At 36.7% G+C, this 25,377-nt stretch overlaps 1 protein-coding gene across 1 annotated transcript; it reads left to right on the top strand.

Moving 5' to 3' along the window:
* Positions 1–289: 289 nt before the first annotated feature.
* Positions 290–19,984, top strand: HEPACAM2 (HEPACAM family member 2). The gene is made up of 9 exons (XM_054274196.1): positions 290–359; positions 5,814–6,164; positions 7,305–7,589; positions 13,140–13,436; positions 16,270–16,395; positions 16,478–16,502; positions 16,625–16,662; positions 17,689–17,762; positions 19,868–19,984. The coding sequence occupies exons 1-9, from the start codon at positions 290–292 to the stop codon at positions 19,982–19,984; spliced, it is 1,383 nt and encodes a 460-aa protein (XP_054130171.1).
* Positions 19,985–25,377: the final 5,393 nt, after the last annotated feature.

Raw genomic sequence — 25,377 nt, 5'->3', positions numbered from 1 at the left:
TATTAATTAAATGTACTTTGTATTGTGTGCCCCATTTATTACATTCTGTGTCATATTTGCTGTGACTGCTGGGGAAGGGTTATGATAAAGTCAGAGGCAATGAAGATGGGTCCTCATCTAACAGGTGTTCCACTCCCTTTGTTCTTTGTATACACATATTCAAATCACCTAAGGCAGGGGACAGGATAGGACCTGTTAACTCATTGCTGATTTCCCTAGCAAATAAACCAGCAGCTGCAGGTCCAAGCCCTGGCTTAGTGCTGAGAGGGTGGCATTTGTGTGGGACAGGATGCTTTCATGGAGCCCTTTAGCCAACTTCTTTTGGGACTTACAGTGCAAAATATATTTTCTGCTTGTAGGTAAGATACAGTATTCATTATATTTGATTGTCATTGTGGAAATGTGAGTTGGTTCTATTAGATTTATCTTTATAAAGTTAAAGATATTTCTGTTGTATTGTCAGATGTTTGATTTCAGGAAGGTAGCCTAAAAGCTTTAGTGGCACTTTGTTTTATAAGTGAAGCTAAAGCTTTAGCAGCTGAACAAAAATGAGTGCTATACATAATCTCTATGTAAAACTTGGCATTGATTAAATACACATAATCTACATGTAAAACATGAGTATTGATTAAATACATACTATTACATTTTATTGAGTAACATACATTGTGCATTCTTTTTAACAAAGCTTGACAGATTCTAAACCTAAGATTATACAGAAGCTGTTTATTACTTCTTTAACAATTTATTGAGACAGCACTGATATGTTATTTTTCACTTATTTTTTATTAATTAATTTATAAGTAACATCTAAATGTAATTGGTATTGAAACTAAATTAAGCTTTTGGTCAGCTGAAGAATATCTCCCCATTAATAGTGTGTTTGTTTGGTGTCTGTGTGCAGTTTTTGTAAGTGTGCATTTGTTACCCATGCAATGGATAAAAAATAGATATTCTATGTACTTTGACAGAAATATCCTGTAATCAAATGTTAGATAAGCTTATTTCTACAAACTACTGTAATTAGCTTTTTTCTATATTTAATTGGTTTTGTAAATATCAACTGAGAAAATATATAATATTACAAATGTAGTGCATCCTCTAATCCTTCATGTATAGGAATAACTTTTATCTTCTTTGTGAACCTCACAGTTCTAGCTTATTATAAAGTCACCTAGTTTCCTTGATTTTGAGCTTGATACTTTTACAAGACATTTGGCTTCATAATGATTGATGTTTTATATGACAATTATCAGATCTCTTCTTTAAAAATAAAAAAATATTTGGTTGATAAAAAGCAGTGATTTTGTCCTTTATCTACTTTACCACTTTATTGGATATTTTTCATTAAAATCCTGCAAGAGTTACTGTCATACAAACAGAGTGCTTAGAGTACAGGTTCATTCACCATGAAGCCTTACATCCTTACCCAGATATACACATTTTCTAGTGAAGGAAATGTGGTGCCCATACTTCATATCATGGGGAAATCTGGTGCATTGGAGACATGACACAAAGGCCACTGAAGGCATTGACCTCAGTAAATGAAATTAAATCCTGTAACAAATCTCAGTGGAACCTTTTCTTGGGGAAAAAACCCAATCTAGGCAAGAATATTCCCAAATTTTCCATTATAGAAATTACAGCTTTCCTCGACCATAACATCTGGGTTGTTTGAGGTTTTTTGTTCCATAAATAACATACCTTTAAAACAGGGAAAAATATATTTCACTGATCTAGTGACATTTTGCACCAAGTTCAGGAGAGCTGAAGGGCTAAATGAACACTCTGGTGAAAAGCAGTTGAGAATCCAAACTCACTTTGACAAAGAGATATGCATGTTAAATTCTGAGAATCCTAAAATCTCGCTAAGCAGGTTTCAGTTTATGCCATAAACTCAAAAGTTATGTCATAGTTTTTTATTTAAACTAAAACTGCAGCCCTTGTTTTATGTCAACAACAAGTCTGTTGTGCTTGCTAATATTGATGAGAGCAATGTGAAAGGGAAGCAAAGCACAGATCACTGAGCTCCAAATGGAGGTCGTTGTGTTCCAGCCCTTACAATCACTATACAAAAGTTAGATCTTGGAATTTCATCATCTTGGGAAAAAAAGTGTATTATATTTGTGAAGCTGTAGGCATAGGCTTGAATGTTATGGGATTTGGGCCTGAAAAATATGAATTTAGTTTGACACATTGGCTTGATTTTGCTATTAACTTTAATTTAAAGATTAGTCATAACAGTCTCCAGTTTAAATTAAAAATCAAAATTAGTCTACTACAAGTGAATCATAGAACCCTTTAGGTCAGGGAAGACCCTAAAGAGCATCAAGTCCAGCCATAAACCTAACACTGCAAATTCCTCCAGTAAAGCATGTTCCTGGGTGCCACATCTGCATCTGTGAAGTATCCCCAGGGAGATGACTCCACCAGTTCCTTGGGTGTCCCATTCTAATGCCTGACAACACTTTTGGTGGAGAGGATGGCCCTCTCAGTAAAGAAGATTCCAGACTGCAGAAGACATGATCTCTGCTAAGACTGGAATATTTCCGTCACTGTAAAACCCTTGCCTTTGACAGAGCACCATTATCTATTAAATTGCCCCAGTCTCAGCCTGCCTTCTCCCTTGCCCCTCCAGCCATGGGGAAGCTCCTATGGGATGTTGGCACTCCACAAAATCACCCCAGCAAAGCCAGAGAGAGCAACAAGAACTGGAGTTATCCAAAGCCACTCCTGAAGGGGCTGGGGAGAAAATGGGCTTTCTGCCCTCACCATCTCTGGTTCCAGCTAAAAGAATTTCCTTACTTGCAGATCAAAATATTTTTCCAGGACACTACACAGAGCAAATTTTTCCTGTAAATCAAGTGTAACAAAGTTAATTTGCAGTTTCTATTCCAACAGGTTTTAGCTGCTATGAAAGTCCATTTTCCAGCCCTGATTCTGTTTTCATTACTCTGTTGTGCTGTCACCTTCCATACTGGTGGTCCCAGTTATCCTGGTGCTCACAAGACCTGCTTAGGTTATGCTAAATTTTTGCATGAACAGATCTTTGAGAAATATTCCTTATTTTCCATATTTTATGATTGTACTGCTTCTTTGACTGGCATGTTGTCCAACAGCACAATCACCTATTGACAGCTAAATAAACCCAAAAATTGAACAGCATCATGCATAAAAAATGAGTAAGTATATGGACAGATCTTTTAATTACAGATCTCTCTGTGTTTGAGAGATGTGTTTGACTTTATTCCAGTTGATCTAAAAATTGAAATGGGTAGTTTTGTAATTGGTAGGTTATATAAATAGGTCTCTAGCATTAAATATTTCATAAAGGATTCTACTGAGGAGTAAAGTGGACAAGAGCAGTTTAAATCTGATTTACACTGTTATGTTGTCAGGGAACATAATAACATCTGAGAAGTGTTAGAATAACCAACAAAAATACTTAATGTATCCTGTTAACCAGAGTCTAGCAAGCCTTGAAGAGTTGTGCAGTGTTAGAAAATTGCAAAAATAACAGGCTACAAATACTATTTAAAAGGGGTAGAGGAGCAGGCTTCAATTTGATTTGCATCAGCTGGTTTAGATTTTTCATCTAGAAAGTTAAGCATGTAAACATCTCTGTCCTATGTATCCTCCACTTAAACCACTCCACATTTTTTCTGCACTCTTCCTCTTCCTCTTTTCTTACCCTGTTCTCCTCCTATCTCAGCTGAACCCCAGCCAGTCCTTTGCAAATTAAAGTCCATGCAGCCTGAAGCCCTCGGTCTGCTTCCTCCTTAGCCCCATTAATGGGGGCTTGCCAGGCCTTCTGTCAAAGGATTTCACTGTCTTTTTGTATTTCCCTGTTAGTATTCTGCAGTGTTTTCCTTTGGCTGCCCTGCCATGCCCTCAGAAATGCTGTAAGCTATCTTTAGCGGAGTGTAATATTGCTCAGCTTTATGAAAAGGGAACCAGCCACAAAATTACTTCTTTGGGGCGGATTCTGTACAACATGCTGGCTACCCATGAGCCAGACTACTCACACTCCAGAGTAGCTCTGACATTAATTACTGGCATTACTGCTGCATCTGTAACTACCACTCCCTTTCTGTGTCTCCACCCTTATCCCCAACAAGTTTGCTTTGCCATTACCTCACGGCAAACAACTGTGCACTGAAATTTGATAATTCTAACCCAAAAGACATGTACAGATACCATATTATGCTACTGAATTGATTATTTTTCTGTCACATAACCTAGGAAATTAGACATAAAGGAACCTTTAACAATTTCTGTCATAAAGAATAATGAGATGAAAGTAGGAAATGTAAGAAACAAAGTTAACTCTGCATTATATTAGTGAGCACAGTCACATATTTTTCATAAATTGCTCCTTCTGCTCTTCCCTACCCACCCAGCTCTTTCCAGGTAGAAATAAGAAATACATTCCATGTACATCGGCTGGGAAGTTACTTTTTCATTACAGGAAATTGGAAGCCTGTCAAGAATCACAGAATCTCAGGTTTGAGGGACCTCAAGGATTATCAAGTCCAACCAAAAATGATCATTAGCAGGAAAAGGATAGATGGTGCATGGTGAAAGTGTTGCATGCTAACCAGGGCAGTGCGTTCTCAGTCTCCAGTGTGCTCTTATGCAGTAGCAGATGGATTACTTAAATCATGGTTTTTACATTTCTTGCTTATAAGAGGTTGCTTTTTTCCTAGGGTTTTTTTTTTACCACTTGCAGTCACAAATCTGAGCAATTAAACCTGCAACCAGAGTCAGTTGGAGTTGCATCTTGAACATACCAAAATATTTTTATATGTATTTTGAAAAATCGTATCCTTTATATTTCAAATTTATCATCCAAAATGAGTCTGTATTTTTGTGGTTAATTTTCTCTGGGCTTAAATTCTTCATCTCTAAAGTCCTATCAGTGCTGCGAGGTCAGTTCATTAATGTCAACTCTTTACATCAATGCTGTTCTCATGAGTGCTGTGGAAAAGTTAATGTGAAAATCAATCACTTAGTTCCAAGACTAAAGCTTTAATAGTGTTCTATAAATATGGCTTAGGCCAGCACAAGGAAAAATTATTTTTAAAAATGTATTGGAAAGACAGTGATTAACCAAGGAGTGGCCTTTTTGCACCATAACAGAGACAGAATTCTTGGAAAACAGAATTAATCATGCGGCTGCAAATTTCACTTTTGTGCATATCAACAGCAGGGCTTAATTCTGGCAATTTCCTAAGACAGGAATACTTGAATTTTGCAAGCTTTATATTGTTTCTTCAAGTTAGTCTTACAGGTACAGAGCAGTCAGCAATAATAGTAATATATAGTTTAAGTCAGAATTCATGAAAGTGCTGCTTGTCAGATTTTCAGTTTCCTAGTGTAACTGGCAGAGTACCTAAGAAGCTCCTCTGCAGCCAAACCAATCCAAAAAAAAAATCATAAAATCTGAGTTTACAATCCAAGAGTGTTAGAAAGTGTAAGACCTAGAAATACAAAATATTTTAAAGGGAACATATTTTATACATTAAGGTAAATGTACATTATCTCATTTTTGTCAAACTTTCATCAGTAAAAGATCCTTCCTTTGGCTTTTTGTATAATATGAGGCTAGAGCTCTGTAGTTAGATCCAGCTTCACCAAGGTCAATGAGCTCTTGCCCCTTTTGTACTTAAGTCTGAATTATAACCAGGTAAAAAAAAAAAGTAAGTTTTAGCCTAGAGAGTTTTTTCATTGTGAGAATTTCTCATTTGAGTTTTTTGGGGTTTCCATTTGTCTTTTGGGTTTGTTTATTTGTTTGTTCTTTCATTTTTATGCAGGGATTTGTTCTGCCTTGAAATTGACAGTACCATCTCATACCATCCATGGTATTGAGGGGCAACCACTTCATCTTTCTGTTGACTACAATTTCAATGCTACAGCTTCTGAAATCCAGATAATTTGGCTTTTTGAGAGGTCTCAAAGTAATCCAAAATATTTGCTTGGCTCTGTAAATCAAAAAGTAATTCCAGACTTGGAATACCAGCACAAGTTTACCCTTATGCCACCGAATGCATCTTTGAGGATTAACCCATTGCATCTCAGTGATGAAGGCAATTACATTGTAAAAGTCAATGTCCGTGGAAATGGGACCATAGCTGCAAGTCAAAAGATTCAAGTTGCTGTTGATGGTAAGTTAGTAAAAGATAGTACCTTCATTTTGAAAATAAAATTACAATAGTTTTGAAGTCCTGGTTCTTAGTATCCAGTTGCAATGGTGTCTTATTTAATGAAACCATACATGAAAAAATGCATACAATTATGTATTTTCTTCTGCTGGTGGAGGGAATACAAATACAAAAATATGTCATCTTTAAAGAAAATTAATGTATTGATTGATGTTTCTATATCGTAAGTAAAAAACTGAAGAGGCATAGAAACATTTAAGATGATATTAGACATTAGACAAAAAATAAGATTTCATAAGTTTCTGCTGTGCTATCACGAGGATGCATTGAATTTCAAACAGTCTTTTTCCCTGAACAACTTTACCTCCTGTAATAAAGAGAAGCCATTGGCTTTTGCTGGTGACTGTAGTCTGTAAAAGAAGCCCAGATCTGAATTCATAAATTTACTGAATTTCCCTCTTTAGGCTCTGCTCTTTATACTGGGGACTTAAAAAAAAAAAAAAAAAAAAAAAAAGAAAAGAAAAAGAAATTGGAAAAGAATTATCTAAAAGGATGACAACAGGCTTCTGTAATTTCTGGATTATACAGAGGGAATCCTGTAACTGAAGGGTTCAGGGTTGGAAGGAATGAGATGAACGACATCTTGAGGTGACAAAGTTGTAGGTGCCATTTAAGTCCCAAAGCCATCCCAATCTGCAGACATCCTCATCACAGGTTGCCCCAATTTCAGTGGTGCCCAGTGGGGGCAAAGCTGTTGGCATCATGCTGAGGTCACACACGGTGAGCAGTGTCATGCTTTGTGCTCTTTTCATTTCTGTGGACTCAGTGATTTGTATATGAGGCAAGAGGCCGTGATACACATGACTGAAGACTTTATCCTATTACCAGTAATATAAACTGTCTGGTTTTATTTATTTATGTACAATTTATATTTATATATATTTATTTATATACAATTCTTACAGTCACCAGCTGAGAATATGGCCTTCCTTTTTAATCTTTAAGTGCATTTAAGAGATAAAATTTAAAATATTAGTAATTTAGAGAAAGATTTATGATTGCTATTTGAATCACCTTGACCATGAAGACTGTAATATAATGGCTTGTCACTTTAACAACTCTTCATATCTCTTTATTTTACAGTTCCAGTCACAAAGCCAACTGTACATACCGAACCATCTTCAGGAGTAGTGGAGTATGTAGGGAATATTACCCTAAAATGTACTGTGGATAGAGGAACAAGGGTAGTTTACCAGTGGATGAAAAATGGGAAGCGTCTTCATGCTGGCCCTAATTATATCTTTTCATCAAACAATGCTACACTTCTAATTGTTCCTGCAGTAAAAGAAGACATTGGGAATTACAGCTGTCTGGTATCTAACCCTGTCAGTGCAATGGAAAGTGAGATAATTGCACCAACCATATATTGTGAGTATATGAAATATTCATTATTATCTTTGTATGAATGATTTTGCTGGAAGGAGTGCCTCCAAATATGAAAACAGGCAGAAAACAGTGGAGTCAACATTGTATGTGAGCTTGCATTCAAAATGAGCTTGTTTGCAATAGCTCTAACTTAAGACAGGATCATAAAATTGTTTAGTTTTGTGTGGTTGTAAAGATCAGACTCAACTGCAGAATTCAAATAGAAACTTCAAAATTTCCAGAGATGTCTTCAGATGTGAGTCAAAAGAAAAAAATAATGAGATCATTATAAATGAAAATGTTGTTATAAATGAAGACACCAAATAGTATCAAAAAGCTAAGCCTGGAAGTAGCAGGCTGAAGAACTGGTATTAGTGGGTTTCCTCAAGATAATTTCAAGTCCAGTCTTTTTTAATACTTCCATTAATGGCACCAGAAAGAGGATAGGCAGTATCTCAATGAAGTTAATTTACAAAATTAAATAGGAGGACTGAATGACTTTGACATAGTAATAGAGCTGGGATGAGATTTGCTAGTAAAAAATAAATGGGCATGCCTTTCAGAGAATAAAAAGCATGAACTTCTGCTGATAAGATTGAGATTGATTAGAAAATAGATCTTAGAGCCTTCTCATTTTGATCCATGTCAGGAATTCCCAGTGCCTCCACTGTTTTCAAGTAGCACATGCTGCACATATGTCACCTGCTATGCTCTAATCCTCATGTCCTCAGGGGTCAAATTATCCTTCTCAGAGGAGAGCTGAAATTTGAAAGGCCGGGACCTACTTTGTCACCAGTCCTATTCAGATATAGCCAGTTTGCCCCATGGCCCAGTCTGGAAGGGACACTGCAAAGACTGGAATTGAATTCCTGTCCTGCCAAGGGCTGGTGCTCATTCCTGCTTTTCTCTGCAGCTTTTTCCTGCTTTTCTGGCAGCTGGCAGCTGGTAGGCAGCCTATGCTCAACTTGTTATGATTGCACTACCAACGTATTCAGAACCTACATCTCTTACATCTTTACCTCTTATATTTTCCTCCTCCTCCTTTCATCTTTCATTTCTGATTGTCTATTCTGCTATTGTTCAGAGATTTTTGTTATAACTTGAAGAATTCATTGCATAAGGGGATGACTTCCATCTAAAGTATTGAAGGAGGGGGTGGGTCTCTACACTGCACCAGGAGAAGAGAAAAGGACTGCTTAAATTAGCAAAGATTAACAAGAACATAGTTAGATACGAGCTTATAAAATTGACAGCAGTGCAGACTTGAAGATGAAGAAGCAGTTGCAGAGTCCTAAACAGGGCAAATATTAATTGAGCTTCCATCTCATTAGACAGAGGAATCATGGTAAACAAGGAAATAACCAGCACTGATAGAGCTTTAACTTATCATTACTGTAATTAAAAAAAAAAATCCATCACATTCTTTCCTCGAGGTAGCACATTTTTATATGCCTGCTTTTGTAGAGTCACAATCTCAGCTCACTTATGTGCTTGAAGTCCTAAGAATGAGACCTGAAGGTGTATGAATGTAGCTCCTCTACTGGGTTTCTCACTTTAATGAGGTGTGAATTGGTCTTATACAGATCTGTCTTCAAAGAGTACCTACGCAGAGCTTGGGACACTGTATCCATCCTGACAGCCTCTTCCCATGCAGTGAAGTTGGGGCAGGCTAGAAAAGCTTCTGCCACCCTTGTTACCTTTCAGACAGCTCTGTTTGTTGCACAGCTCATGTGAGATTTGAATTTCTGACCTGTTACACATGGGATTGTCTCCAAAGCACTGATGGCGCTGGCAGGGGTCTGGGACACTTGCTCTGACAACGTGTGTGCCCTTCAGTCCCAGCTCTGGTACTGCTTCCCCCCTTCTTCCTCACTCAATTACATGCATTTTTCAGTAAATTGAAAAATCTGTCTAAGTTCTAAACTAGAAACCTGTTTTTGACCTACTGTTTACCAGAATTTTAAAATCTCAAAGTTACTTATGTGTCCACATTTCTTGTATCTTTTGCTGTTTAAATGGTTGTGATATACAGCTTTATCAAAAACCTTGAGATTCACTTTTCCTCTATGTGTGTAAATATTATTGTTATATGCATTTTCTGAATGTCCTTCATCAGAACTGAGGGTTTGCTTTGTGCATAATATAAAATCTGAAAAAATATATTAAGAGCAAAAAATGCAATGCTGAAAGACTTCAAATACCTGTGATATTTAAAGTCTCTATATCCAAGTCAGTGATGGGAGTTGGGGTCTTACTTCCTGAGCTATATGAAGTCACCTAATTTGGTTCAGCCTCTGCCTGCAGAAGTACTTTGTCTCCCAGCTCCCAGTTGTCAATAACAATCCAGAACAGGCCCCAGGATCTCTCTCTGCCATATGTCATTGCTGTGGGGGAGTTATTGGAGGTGATAAAGAAAAGGTCGCTCATGGTAAATACCTGCCATCTGCTTGGAAACTGCACCAGGCTCGTAGTGATGGGAGCAATTGGAAATATTCCCATGGAGCAGTAAATTGTTACTCAGAAAGATTGATTTATTCTTTTACACATCATTTAGTTAACTGGTTTTACTGAGACAAGAGGCAGTCTTCTGTAGAGAGCAATACTGGAAAGGGAAAATAGAGCTGAGGGATCCATGAAGGCTGTCATTGTGGGTTGTTACTGAGTATGAAAAGTGGTTTTTAATTCATGTCTTATTAATATTGTCCTGCTTCTCCATTAATTATGATGATAATGCAGCCTGGAACATGGCTGTTGCAGTCATGTGACTCAGAAACAAATTATTTCAAGACTGGAAGAAGCTGCTTTCCTGTAGGCTGCAGCAGACACTGTTGTACTGTGTTGATGGAGTTGAACTCAGCATGCTAAGTGGAATTTTCTTCCTCAAGTCTTCCAAAAGATAGAATATACTTAGTACTAGTGAGAGAATGGTTAATTGCCTACTTTTCAGAATCATCCTTGAAGCTGTGTATAACTGTCAGTTACCCATTGTTTAGGGACCTTGATGTACACAATGCCCAGGAGAGGCAAAATATTGCTCCAGGCAAAGCAGAAGGGTTACCCAATCCTTGTGTTGACTTCAGCAAGGAATGTCACTTTTCAGATTTTGCCAAGGTTTGGCTATTTCTTAAGACAACCCCTCTGGTTTTTTCCAACTTACTTTCCCAGCCAGTGTTTGTCAGTGTTTGTATAATGATTTCTTTCAACTTGCAGCTTCCATTAAAATATAATTCTCAGTGTTATCTCTTTATGCTGCACAGTTATGATACTGATAAAAAAGCAGAACTCAGTTCTAATTCTTTTGCAGACGGTGGCAAACCACCCACTACAGTGAGGAGAACATGGAAACCAGTCAGCTATTCTTACCAATAATCTCTGTTAACACATATCTAAGTCATATTACCTGTGAAAATAAAAGAGAATTCTCCTAAGAAGGGAGAATTGGATTGAAAGAACCACTGAATTGCTCTGAAAAGTTAAAAAAAAGTATGTTCCTGCCTACACATAGGTTGTGAGGGGCTTTAATTCATTTACAAAAAACATCAAAGGCCATTACATGCCTTCTCCTTTCAGATCTGAAAAAAAGGGAAGTAAATACCCATAAGAGGAGTGCCCCTGTGACAAGCTCCCCTTCCACAGAAACATGCAGCTCAAGTGAGGCCAGCCAAGCCAAAAGAGTGGGGTATAGGTCTGTACTTCACAGAAATGGTCATTACAGGTCCAGCTGGCTCTTGGAGACATTAAACCAAATTACTCAGGAGCAGCAGAGCCTGTGAGGAAGCAGCCCAGCATCTAGAACTTGTGAAAAGAAATGCCATGATTCTTCAGAATGGCCACTGCAATGTAGGTGGGAGCAGCACTAATTCATGCTGAAGTGAATTTGTATTGCATTTCCCAAGAAAATATTATGCATGATGTTGGCCATTCCTTAAAATGAGACTGCAAAAAGCTTACCTCTAGGAAATAAATAGAGAAAATTAAAAGATTGACAAGTTTATGTTGTGAAATATGGATATTTAATTAAAAGTGAACTAAACTGAGGTCATATGTGGTGGTCTATGGTCTCTTGTCTAAGCCTGAACAAACAGAAAAAAACACAGAGGTGCGCACAAAATGGCCAGGTTTGTGCTATGTGCTGGTGGCTGAGGTGTTCTTGAAGAATAAATAAGTCTTATGAAAAAAGTCAAACAGTAAATAGAAGTGTGTATTAGAGAACATTCTAACATGGTCCTGAATTTCCTGGTGGGAAATAAAGTCTGAAATATATAAGTGTGCAGCTTCATGTAGCAGGGATTTTCCCATTCAAACTCAGCTACATTATCTTAATTCTTCCAGACAACCACAGGAAGGTGGAAGTTTTACTAGATTCCACTGTCTGCAATGGGCACAGTAGTGTGCCTGTTTTGTGCTACACCATTGTGTATGAGACAGCTTTACTGATCTTCAGGGATCCAACCAAAGGAATACTCTGCATATTTTCTTCTTTTGCTCTGTCGTATTAGGTCTGTGCATTTTTGATTATTCATGCAAGTCCTCAGGGAATCAACAACATTAAAATTATTAGGGGTTTTTTGTTTTGTTTTTTAAACTATAAAAAGCTATTTAATAAGGCATACTTAATTATTATATTCTCTACATACATTTTTATACTTAAGTAACTGTAAAAATAATTTTAATGTGTAAAGATGTAAATGCCCCAATGATCTGAAATGTTCGAGTAAAAACAGCATGAGAAATATTCTTATAATATTTAAATATATTGTTCCCCTTCTCATTTTCCTATGCAGATTGCACTAAAAATACTCATCTGCTCAATTTTTTGAGTATGAACACATGACTTTAGAACAACATATGCTTCTCCTAATTATATTCAGAAAAACATCTTTCAGTACAAGAACTTGCTCTTGAAAAAAGAATAATTACAGTAGTAATTATTTAAGTATTTTAAATTATTTAATTATTTAAATTATTATTTAGTAGTACAAACCTACTAAAATAGGGGGAAAGTTAAAGTTTATTCTGGCAACCATTTATGGAAAAAAATTTCTGAATTCATCTAAGGCACACCCCATTCAATATTATACCTGTAAGTTAGTTCCCTTAGTAATTTTTATAATGTAAATTATTGCAGTGAAGGTAACATTACAAGGCCAATTTGTTCACTTTTAAATTTGTTGGGAAATTACTTATGCCAGTAAGTTTGGCTTTGAAGTAGAAATCAAATATGCTCCTGAAGAAGACATGCTCCTTTACTTCATAGAAATCCAACTGATTTCAGTTTTCATTCTTTTTATCACACTGAAAATACATAGACCCATGCTTTTTCCTTAAACAGCAGTTAGACCAGCATTAAGTGGGTGTAGTCTGAGCTAAGCCTGGCACAGATCCAGTTATTGAACTGAAAGCCTTTTCATTGAAATAACTGAATGCCAGCCATTCTAAAGGCTAGTCTAACTTAAATATTCTAACTTTAGAGATACACTTCTGATTAATTTTTAATTATATACTTTGATTTTCATTTTCTCACTGTATTTCTCTTTTTTTTCCCCAATGCAGATGGACCTTATGGACTTAGAGTCAAATCAGACAAAGGTCTGAATATAGGGGCAGTGTTTACAGTGGACGTGGGGCAAGTTGTACTGTTTGACTGCTCAGCAGATTCAAACCCACCAAATACCTATTCATGGATTCAAAGGGATGACAATACCACTCAAGTAATCAAATATGGACCCCATCTGGAAGTTGTATCTGATAAAGTGGCCCAGAAGACAATGGATTACATGTGCTGCGCTTTCAACAATGTGACTGGGAAACGAGATGAAACTCACTTCACAGTTGTTGTTACGTCTGTAGGTAAGAATGTAACCTTACTGCTGTAAAGTGTAACATCTGAGTGGATGCCCCAGAAAAAGGAAGCCATTCTTAGAATATGTGTTGAAATTTACATCTCGCTAAGAATATGGTAAAGGGGCTTTTGGACATTCTGTGGGATAAGGTTTTTGCTGTGTGACACAGCTTGGAACACAACCCACTAAGACACTGAAATTTTGTGGGGTTTTATTACAATGTTCATGTAAATAATTTCCTTGTCATATTTATGAACCTCGGGATTGATTGCTGGATTCTGAAGAACACATACCTTCATTGCTCCTACAGTATAACCTCAGCTCCTGTATGATTGTGTTCAATAGCAACAAAGCAGTTTTTCAGAAAATCTCCAGAAGCATAGAGCAAAGAACAAGATATCAAAGAAGTCTGATGTCTCTTCTCAATACAGATGGATGCAAGTGTTTTCAGATAAGGCACATATGCTATTAATGTTCAACAAGAATTACTAGATTGCCTGTTAGAAAATTTAACAAAGCAATTTCATGTGGGCTGAGCAAAGAGCTAACAGATTTGTTAGTTTGGTAAACAAGAAGATATGTCCATGATTCAGGCTATTTACTGATTCATCATGAATCCAGGACCTTCAGTATGCTGGGAGGAATACAGGGTGCAATTTCATAGTAAGAATACCACACTCAAAAACTAAATATTGTGGTTACTAGTGAAAGAAAATGCAATTCAGAGCTATGTGTTTATAGAAATAAACATGACATTTCTCCAGGAAGTTCATGTAATATTTAGCTGAGATTTCCTTTCAAAGGCCAAAAAGGAGGGAAGACTCCACAGCTTCATGGTTGATTGCACTTAAAATAGTAGATTTCCTAATTACAAATATTTTACTTCCATCTTATCAAAACATTTTTTCTAGTGTATTTAAAAATAGAAAAAGATATTTTTCCCCCTCTGGAGCAATTTTCTTTTAGATGAGTGTTTATTCAAAAAGCACTAAATGGAGATGTCAAGGCTACACTTTGCAGAGCAGGACTGGCTGATTCTAAGAGGTATGAATTCACAGACAGTTCATTCTCGGTGATGCTGCTCCGGCTAAATTCACATTGCAAGTGAATAAACATACTAAGCAAAGACTATGAAAATTGTCCATATTCCTTTTCCTTACCCCCATAATCCTAGATACAGAGGCTGGACTATGGCATTCAGAATACTGGAAACCCCATTTTCAGAAGCAACAGGAACTTTGATGTTTCAGAAGACCTTACATACCTTGCCCATGGGACAGAAATTCACCTCTATGGTGCTATGGACAGCTGCCTAATTAATCCTAAAAATTATCTAGGAAACAATTATTTTAATAAGTTACATTTATATCAGTAGTTGCACTAAGTTGTTACCCATTTTCAGCCAAGATTCTAAAATAAAATTAAGTATCTCACGCACACCTGTCATTGCTCACTTTTCAAGCTTAGTCAGCTTGAGTGTGTTAAATGCATGCAAAGAGCATTTCTTTGTTTTCTGCGCTGATATATCTATAGAGATGTGAATTATTGAGTCTACATTTGAAATTACTCACTTTAAGGAACATTTTTAAGGACTCATCTGATTCTCCAGCATTTGGGCTTTTTCTTCCTAAGGAAAGCAGTACACCGAGGGACTATTTAAAAAACTGGTGAAATTGCAGTGATTTATTTTCCCGTATCTTTAGGACACATCTGTCTAGAAATCTTCATATCTAATCTTCATGAAAACCACTGCACATGTAGCCAGCACATTGCCAGTGAATTACACAGAGGTCTAAGTAGATGTAAGCAGCCCTCTGCAGAGGAGTTCATCGACTATTGGGAACACATCTAGCTGAATAATACACATTTTAATTGTACTAATAAATCTGGCACTAGCAAATATGCAACATTAATTTACCTGTATGGATTGTGCCTTGTCCTTTAATTACATGAATTCTGCACAATTCAAAGCAAAAGGAGGTAATCAAGAGTGCACAAGCAGATACGTCTGGCATTTCCTAACTTTCACATTCTTGTCTTTGCAAATTCATGACAAATGTTTTCCGTGTGCTTCTAGGTATGTAATTATATGCAATTTGTGTATGTGTTGTATCAGAATATCCTGATGGAAAAGTCCTGTTAATGCATATCCCAGAAAAAGACTTGAGCAAAGGAAAGAAATATTTTTAATATATTTAGAAATAAATACAAACAGTATGGTGGAGTCCCCATCCTTGGAGGTGTTTGAGGAACGACTGGACATAGAACTTAGTGCCATGTTGATCTTTGGTGATAGATTAGACTTAATGGTCTTTTCCAGCCTGACTCTGTGATTCTGTGATAATTAATTGCTTTCAGATGCAGTTTGGTAAATAACCAGACTGTCAGTGATCTAAAAATCTTCACAACAAATCAAATGGATCTTTTTTCTCCTCCTACTTTATAGCTCCCAACTGTTAGGAGGATTTCTCTCCAATCTAGCACAAGTTGCTCTCTCACTTCCTTTTTGGTAGTTCAGTTCCTCTATACCTCAAGTTATAATATGCATTTTCTTTTTTTGATGCTGTAATTTGTGGTTTACATTAATGACTTCCATTTAGCTCCAGGTTCTAATCTGCTTTGAAGTCTTTTCTGATATGCATATCATTGCTTTTTCAGTTCAGATCTGTGGGGAAAAATAAATATTACCCATTATCAAGACCCAAATTATGCATCTGTTTTCTATCTCTATGCAAGTTTACTAGTTTCAGAATAATTTTAAAAGATGCATTTTTCAGTGTCATTGTAGCACATTATAAAGAACAAGGAACTAAATACAGTACTCGTCTTCTTTGTCACAGGGTTGGAAAAGCTGGCCCAGAAAGGAAAATCTTTGTCTTCTCTTGCAGTAATAACAGGAATTTCATTATTTTTGATCCTAGCTATGGCCTTTTTATTCCTATGGAAAAGGTATCAGCCACATAAAGGTATGTAAAAGTTAAGCACAGTCCAGCTCTTCTTTTGGACCCTTGAAGCAAAAAGAATAATTTTTTTTTTTCTTCTTTTCAGTGATACAACAGAAGCTACAGAGCAGGTAGAAAAACAATTCATCTTACATCTTAAAGTACTTTCCATCCAGAGAATTGCATTTTATCATATTAATTTTCTTTCCTTGGCTTATGACGTCAAACTGAGAAATGTGTTTATGTTTTCTAGGGCAGAGGCTGATTACAGAAAGGCACAGGCATTTTCAGGTAATGCTAATGAAATAAGTGTGAGCATAAGGTCAAAGTCCATTCCTGAAAAAGAAAAATAGCATCACAAAATACAGAAAAAAAAATAAAACGCAAGGAAGAAAAGTGTGTTTTTATGTTGCATTGCACACCTCTATGATAGCTTAATTAAGATCAGACCTAAACAAGAAATCAGCATGGGTTTAGCTCATGCCTGGAGCTCAAAGCAGTATGTACTGCTGTCTTGAATTCTTTTCTCTCCACTATGCTTCCCACCTGATCCTAGGCAGAAGATGCCGGACACCAGCCATCCTCTGGAAGGATATCACTTTTATTCCCATTCCTTTCTGCCAAAGCATCAGAGCAGACCATAAACTGCTACATGCTCAAGTAGAGGGAAGTATATGAAGCTTAGGAAGGTAGGACATTCACCTGAGCACAGAGGGTCCATCAAAGTCATAGCAAAGGATAGAAATTCATCATTGGTTTTAGTCTGTAACCTTTGATGTGGAATGATGACCAAGAGACAACCAAGAGCCTCACATCTCCTGGACAGTGGGAGGGTAGACTAACTACACCTAAATACACCTAAATACAAGGTGTATGTGAAGTCCCAAATAATAATGTGACATCTATAGGTACCATGTTCCCTTTTATTATTCTCAGAATTGTAAAACATTCAGGTGGTACTGCTTCACTACACTGCAGATATGCTGAGTTTATTTATTCAGCCTCTTTTCTATAGGAAATGAAAGTAAATTGGTCATTTTAGCCTTCCAGAATAAAGAGTATGAATGTCTCTACCAAAATTTTTGCTGAGGCTCCTCACTTGGTCCAAGGTATGGGAAATCACCAAGTACCAAGCACCAGCTCTGCTGCTGTCCTGCCTCACTCCACACCAGTTTAGGAGCTCAGCAGGGAAGTGGTCTAAAGCAGATCACATAAGCAGTATTTGGGTGTTTTAAAAATAGGGCAAAATACCTTGCCAGTCATTAATTTCCAGGTTCATATTATATGTCTTTTTTTAAATCCTTGTTCTAACTTCAGGACATGAAAGTGCTTTGGATGATTTTGGGATATATGAATTCATCACTTTTCCAGATCTTACCAGTGGCTCTAGGGTATGTGATTTTACATCATAAACAGACAGTTTCTCTTCTATTTCTCTAATTATAATAAATATCTGTACCAGAATCCTTCTGTAGGTTTGCTTCTGTTGCTTTTTACAGATGTGTGCATGACACCATATTCATGGCTGGTGTTCACCCAGTACTTGCTCTTTCTTTCCTGTGTTACTAGTTCAGTACTTCATAATCAACATAATGAAGTAAGGAATAACCAAGCTCTAAGTACAGCAATCTCCATTCAACTACCCTATATTAGAAGAATATTAGTAATGTTGGGTAGTTAAGTAGCCACTTGTGTCACACAGGCAAGCCTGCTATTGTGATGCCATTTTCTCCCTTGACCCTAATATTTCTGCTCATGCAACATTCAGCCCTGGCAGTGCAGAAAAGTCTCAGGGAGTTATTTAAAGTGTAAATGTAAGCTAAGTCCTGGCTGTGTTTCACAAAATTATTTGGTTGGTTTTGTGTATTGTAGGGTAGGAGTTAAGCATAGGAATTTCACTAGCAGAAAAGAAATCCTGCAATATTTGCTGCTTCCTTGCATTGTCTTTGCTGACATTACTGCATAGCAGTTGGAGACCATTCTGATATAGTGTAAAAGGACCAAAAAGAAATCAGAAACAGGGCCATAAAATTTAGGGACAATGGTAAAACTGGGAGGAAAGAGAAGAAAGGCATTCTCTTTGCTAGGGAAAATTGTCAGCAATCTAATCTTGTAACTTTGGAGGGCATCGATCTGGTCAGGTAAGGGAGAGCTCTTAAAGCATGGTCACAGGGTCACATTGTCACACCTAATTTATTTTTATGATTAGTACTCATAATACATCATGTCAAAAAACAGCCATAGATTAATTTATCTTCTCTGATGGAGTTAGATGTTTGAAATATATATTTATAGGGCTAAAGTGCTACTGCAAATGTTAGTGGAGAGGGCAAACTTTTACAGCAGCAGAGATAAATGACTTTTAGAAAACAGAGCAGCTGAACTGCTTCTTTTACAGTTTCTGCCAGTAAGAGGCTTATTAAGTTTAGAGATCAGGCCCTAGATCATCACAGCCTTAAGCATACTGCAATATTATTTTATTACTAAAGAGGGTATATTTAGATTAAATAAATTCTTTACTTGTGAGGATGGCGAGGCAACTGAAAGTTGTCTCAATTGCAGATGCCCCATCCCTGGAAGTGTTCAGAGTCAGATTAGACTGTGATCAACCTGATCTAGTGAAAGATGTCCCTGCCTATGGCAGAGGGGTTGGAACTGGATGATCTTTAGGGACTTCCAACCCAAACCTTCTATGATTCTATATCCCTTAAGCTGATCATATCACAATGTCACATTCGGGCAGGATCAGGGCCTTAGTAGGTCAGGAGGGAGAGAGCAGTACCAGGAACAACAGAATGGATGTACAAGCAATGAAATCTACTATAATTTCCAGTAAAATTTTAAGAAACAGGAGAAACTCTACTAATTTATGTTCAGCTACTCAAATGTATAACATTGCAGGTAAAGCCAGTATTTGATCCACTGATTCATTTTAGTCACCAGAGAAAGGAGAAAATAAGAAAGTGTAGATAATTAAGAACTGGAGGTTGGGTATAGGCAGAAAGACTGATAATTCCTTATGGATGTAGAGTCTAGGTAAATCTGTTGTCATGAATAAGAGGAAATTAATATACTTAACGTGCTGAACAGCCAATATTACTTGATTTATGGAAATTCCATGTTGTCTCTCTTTGACAGGTCAGTGGGAATTTTATGCTGAACCCAAGCCCTGTTTGTTCTCCTGCTTTTCTCTTTATTAAATGTTCCTTTCTTGACTTGTGGTACATTAATATGAAGCATTTGCTGTATTAAATGCAAAAGCTGCATCCTAAATCTTTAAAGGGGTTAAATGAATTTAAAACTAATACTTGCCTTACTATTAATGTGACAAGAACTTACTGAGAATTAAATGTAAACTAGGAGAGATTTCCTATTCAATCCACAAGCAAAACTTTGATGAAAAGTTTAAAAAATTACAAGTTACATTAACAGTTTCATTTCTGTTGAATCTTTTCATATTTGTACTTACAGTAGGAATACACTTTGTTGGTTTTAGGTTTCAAGTCAATCTGTTCCTGGCCCTGGCTTTGTTGCAGGCCAGGATATGCTAAGTACGGTTTATGAAGTTATTCAGCACATTCCTGAGCAGCCAGAACAAGACCACCAACAGTAAGTTACAGACTGTGTTCACTCACGTGGTAGCTCAAAGACAAATACTTTTGCATCCAGAACAATTTACATTTTGGTAGCCCTTTTTTGATTCCACTGAGAGGTTATGGAAGGAAAGGTAGAAGTTACCTTAATTCCTCCACCATTTCCTATCCAATCCCCTACTCTTCCTGAAGACTCGTCTGTTGTTTCATTACACCAGGTTTGTTAGTGAGATCTTCAAACTCAGCTCCAAATTAAAATTCCCACTGAATTTAATAGGGCACTGGAACATCAGCACTTCCTACTGAATAGGTTAAATATTCAATCAAAGCAGTTTAATTGGTAGCATGGCCTCCAGACCTCTCAGCCATGTGCCAAGTAGAGTTAGAGCAGGGGTTTTTGCAATGTTGAAACTGGCCAGTTGAATAATCATCAGCGGTTGTTAAAATAGTCACTGAAATACTAACAGACATACTTAAGTAAGCAATGTCTCTATAGCAAAAGCATTCTTGTGTGGAGCATTCTGTGAAGTTCCCAGACCCTGGCTGGGAACTCCACAGAAACTTTTGCTGAGTTCAATACCAGGAAGGCCACAGCACATTGTGCTTATGTCTCATAGACCTGGTTTTGTTCAAGTCACCTCCTGTGTATCACTTCCTGGCATAAGAAGGGTGAATACACTACAGTCTTTGTAACTGTGGTATAGCTGCCATAAATCTATTGTGAATATAGTCTTTCTTACAAATTAAGAACAGCACACAAGACTTGATTTGGTAACAAGCCTATTGTATCTCATTTTTCATGTTTTTTTAATGTGTTCTGTTTCTTTTATAGTTGAAAAGGAAAATACACACTCTTAACAATATGCTAATCAGTTGGCTGAGTAATCACTATGTTTATGTGACTGCATTCCCATGCAGTACTTACACTACAAAAAATGTCCTTATATCTTAGTTTATGTCTTCGACTGCGTGTCCAAATTATGTATGTAAACATACAGCCATGCCTGTCAAGACAAGCTGGTCTTGACAGTAAGAAAGCAACACTGAATTACTAAGGATGTTTTTGTTCTGCTCAGAATTTTTCACTTTGAACCCTAAGATTTTTAAAGCCAGATGTAAAAAATACCATTGATAAAGTACATATTTTCTTACTCTTACATGTCTTCTTTCTCAACTTTCTCACTGATACATGACCCCTCTGAAAAAAGGAATAAATACAACAAAAAGGTACATTGAACTTTGTGACAGTTCAGATTTCAACTTAAATTTTGCAAAACATATTCTGTAGTTGTAAAGGACTCATTTGCATAAACCAATTTTTCTGCTCCTTTCATATTTCATGTTTTGAAAAGGAAACAGGAAAAAGTTTTCACTAATAGCACAAAATCTGCTAATCATGATACTGGGGAAACTACTCAGATTAGAAGGGCCTGGTTCATGAATTTTCCAATTCCTGACCTGCTGAGAAGGAGCACTCTGAGTGATAAATAAATAAGGATGACTAAGTCGATACTGGTGCTTACAGCAGGATGCTTCCATTTCAGTATAAAGGAGAAACAAAACACCACAGAAGAGAGAATGAAGCTGGGAAAGTAATTGCAAACTCCTGTAGTGCAAAGTAATGATTACTTATGGATGAATCCGACAGACTTAGTATGCAATCATCTGTACAATAATCAGCAATATTCACAGTACAAAACTTGCCTGCACTCTGTTTATGGCAGGAATCTCTCTTTGTACAAAGCAAAAGAACAGATATTACAGGAGCCAAACAGATTTGTTAGTTAAGTGATCACTTTACTCTTATTCCTAGTGCTTCTAAAGGGAACTGCTGTGATTTCATAAATTTATTAAAATAAATATGTAAAGCAAAATCAGTCAAAAGCAATGTTAATTCTCAGATTTATAGTTTGAGAATCTTTCAAATCCTGTCTTTCGATGTAACTTCACTAGAATTAGCTGTTGTTCTCTCTCTTGCTCTTAGAAGTCCCAGTGACAATACCCGCAGATTTGCAGACTAGCCAATGCCTAACACCTGGGAATAGCTTTTTCCACTTTTTGTCATGCTTTTATCAGCCTTTTTATCCTTTCATCCACACATACATGTATGCCTTTGACAGTCTAAATAATTACAAAATTTTTTATGTGCCCCATCAAAAATGGGGCTACTGGAAATAATTAAATTCTTTAAATCTCTTGGGTTTGGACTGGCAGGCTTATAACTTAATTGCAATCAAAACATAAGATGAGATGATAGCTGGCTTTCACTTTTACATTTTACATTTACATATGCTTCCCTTAGTTGTTTTTCACAAGTGTTTTGCAGACTCACCTCTTCTGCACTTCTAAAGAACCAAAGGGAAAACACAAAATCAGATTTTGAGGCAACTGTTGTTCTCCATCCCTGGGATCCACAGTCACAGGGAGTTACAGGATTGTCACACACACCAGTATTTATTAAACAGATTCTTTTAAGCCATTCTTAATGGTTTGATTCTTTTCCCACCCTTGGATATTTTTTTAAACTAAATATAAATCCTTTGACAAGTTGAACAGGTTCTTCCACGTATGGAAGAAATCCAAAGATGTCTGCCAAAGTTAATGAGTGAGAGGTTTAGCCAGCTTTTACAGATAAGCACTGATAGTTCATCACTGTTCCTCTAAAAACCGTTTGTAACTTAGGTTTCATTTGCACTCCAAATAAAGATAATTTTGCATCATCTTCCTCTCCTCTGATCCATACTGTTTCTCTCATATCAATCATTAACCATTTCACAGATTTCTCCTCAGTCAGCTGTTAAAGAGCAATAAGGATACAAAGCCTTGCCAGGCATTTCAGCACAGGGTTGTACTGTGGACTGCACTGGCTCAGTCCAGGGTTACCACCACCCTTTAGCAGGTACATTATTGTTATACAGTATGAACAGCTATATACATCATCATACTGTGTGATACTGTGTCATACAATATGATACAGAAATGTCTGTACAGAAAGAGCAGCAATGCAGGAAGCAATATAAACCATTATGTCATTATGGCTAAAACCTGTGCTGTCTTTTAAGAACTAGACATACTATGCATACTAAAAATTCATTCAAAAATTAGTGTCTTGCAAATCTCTCCCCCCAGATCTTATTCAGGCTGAAGAATTGTGTTTAGAACTTCTGGTTTGCTTACATGTTTGCTACAGTTCTTTTAAAGAAAAGAAAGCATTCTGGACACAGCATCGTGAACAAGTGTTATATATATCTATGTGTATGTTCTTTCCTAGATGTATATGAAGAGACAGGAAGAGGAAATCAAAGCATCTGAAAATACAAAATTTACTACTTCTTCTTCGTAATATATTGAAGAAAATGCCAAAAACTTCAAGAGTAGCAAAGGCTTTTGCCACCTTGTCTTGAAATAGCAATTTTTCTTCAGACTGAAAATCCCTTTTCTTGGGGTGTTCCAAATTGCTTTTTATTGTTGTTTTTTTTTTTAAGTAATAATTCCTTTGGGAAAGTAGGGATATTTTAATTCTTTTTTTTTTCCTTATCAATGAATACAAAAGACAAAGGGATATCTTAAAAAATTCAGTATAAAACCTACTCCTTTTCTAAAAAACAATCAGCAGAAGCACAAGAAGGAACCAGGCCCAAGATGCCATCCATGCTTGTTTTATTTAAAAGATAGCAAAAAATAGCAAACAGAAGGGGTTTTTTTGTTTGGGTTGACTTTCACAAGAGAAGACCTCCATACTGGCATGAAAAGTAATAAATGCAGTGTGTCAGATTGCAAATTACATTTGGGGTTTAAAATAAAGTCATTCTTTTAATTCATTTAATGTGACATAATTTTCAAGCATAGAAACAGATCAGTCAGACAGTTACAAAAATGTACATATGTATATTATTCAGAATAATGTGTTCTCATTAAATTCTGTTTCCTTTGCATTTGAATTGGTTTTCTATTTGCTGCTGAAGAGCCTGCTTCTCATTGACTAGGAGAGTAAGTGATATTTAAGCTATTTCGAAAAGCCACAGGAAGTTCAGGCTATTTGTACATTAAAATAATTCTCCAGTGCAAATGAAACCAATCTTACTCTCTTTAAACAGTGTGTTACAAGTCCCTTTGCAAATAGAAGAATACTCTTCCAGAAGCTTCTGTTAGCTGGCTTCTGAATCCTGCAGGAAAATTCACTATTATTTCCACAGGGTCAGTTATTAGTTGGTGTCAGTTAGCTGCAGCCAGGGAAAAGAGGAAATATGAACTGAATTAATCTACAGGGGGAAAAAAAGTTACTTCAGGAGCAATTAAGTGTGCAGAAAATCATAACTGTGAGTAATGAGAAAGCAGACAGTGTGTCCACCCTTTAAGACAGGCTGTATGATAATATTTAAAGCACTCTGTATTATGAAAAATAATTTGCACTTATTTAAAATACCTCCTTAATCCATATTTACTAAACATTCTTCCTGTCTCCATCTTTCAAAGACAAGGAAAAAACAGCATGGTATTCAGCCAGCATTCTGATCTTGTGAGGCTAAAAAAAAAGGGAATAAAACAACAGCACCATTGCATGTGAGGAAAATAGGATTAGGCATTACACAGAGGCAGCACATGAAGCCCAAACATGCAAGTAGTAGTGACATCATCTCAAAAATAACATATTCACCAGATTTGCTCCCTAAGAAATAGCCATCTGACATGAAGGCATCAGGCAGAGGCTCTAAGTAGAAACATTTGGGCAGATCTCTAAAAGACTGAGAAGCTTAGAGAGTTCCCCATAAATTCCTCCATTGTTCAGTCAAAACCGACTTCATGTGTGTTTCAAATCAGGACAGATCTTTGGGATTTGCAAAGTCTGATTTTCACCCTCTTTTCTCTTCCTTTTCTTGCTGGAGCAATAATTTTAATTGCTCTGAAGGGAGTATGCTGATTAGTGAAGTGCTTGAGATCATTCCATCTTACCCCATTGGATGTCACTGCAGGCCACAGGGCAGGAAATGCAGATAAATTAAGAGAAAGTTGTTTCTCCAACTCTGGACCCTCTGTATTTATAACTGCCTGTTGTTTACATTTTTTAGGCTTTTGTGGGGGGGAGGAAAAAAGAAGTCAGGTCAACATCAGCTCCATTCTACATTCTATTAAGCTCACACATATGTCTAAGTGCATTTTAAAGGTCCAAAAACATTTTGTTTCAGAATCTGTGCTCATGTCTCAATAACATAGGGGAAAACTTTTTTGGTTTAAGCCATTTGTCAATAATGTGAGATGACTTTAGTAGTCCAATACAAAAGTCCACCTTAACAGTCTTTTGAGCTTCTGCAAAGTGCCTGTAAAAATAACTGTAAATGTAATGAAACAATTCTGTTTATGTATCACATAATGCCTAAAAAGCATTTTCACTGGAAAGGACATCCATCATAAG

Source organism: Melozone crissalis, unplaced genomic scaffold (assembly GCF_028551555.1).
Source record: "Melozone crissalis strain CALT ecotype California unplaced genomic scaffold, PUWL_Pcris_2 ptg000016l_1, whole genome shotgun sequence".
Taxonomy (NCBI): Eukaryota; Metazoa; Chordata; class Aves; order Passeriformes; family Passerellidae; genus Melozone; species Melozone crissalis.
Note: the sequence above shows the minus strand (reverse complement) of the source record. Positions and strands in the feature narration are given on the sequence as shown.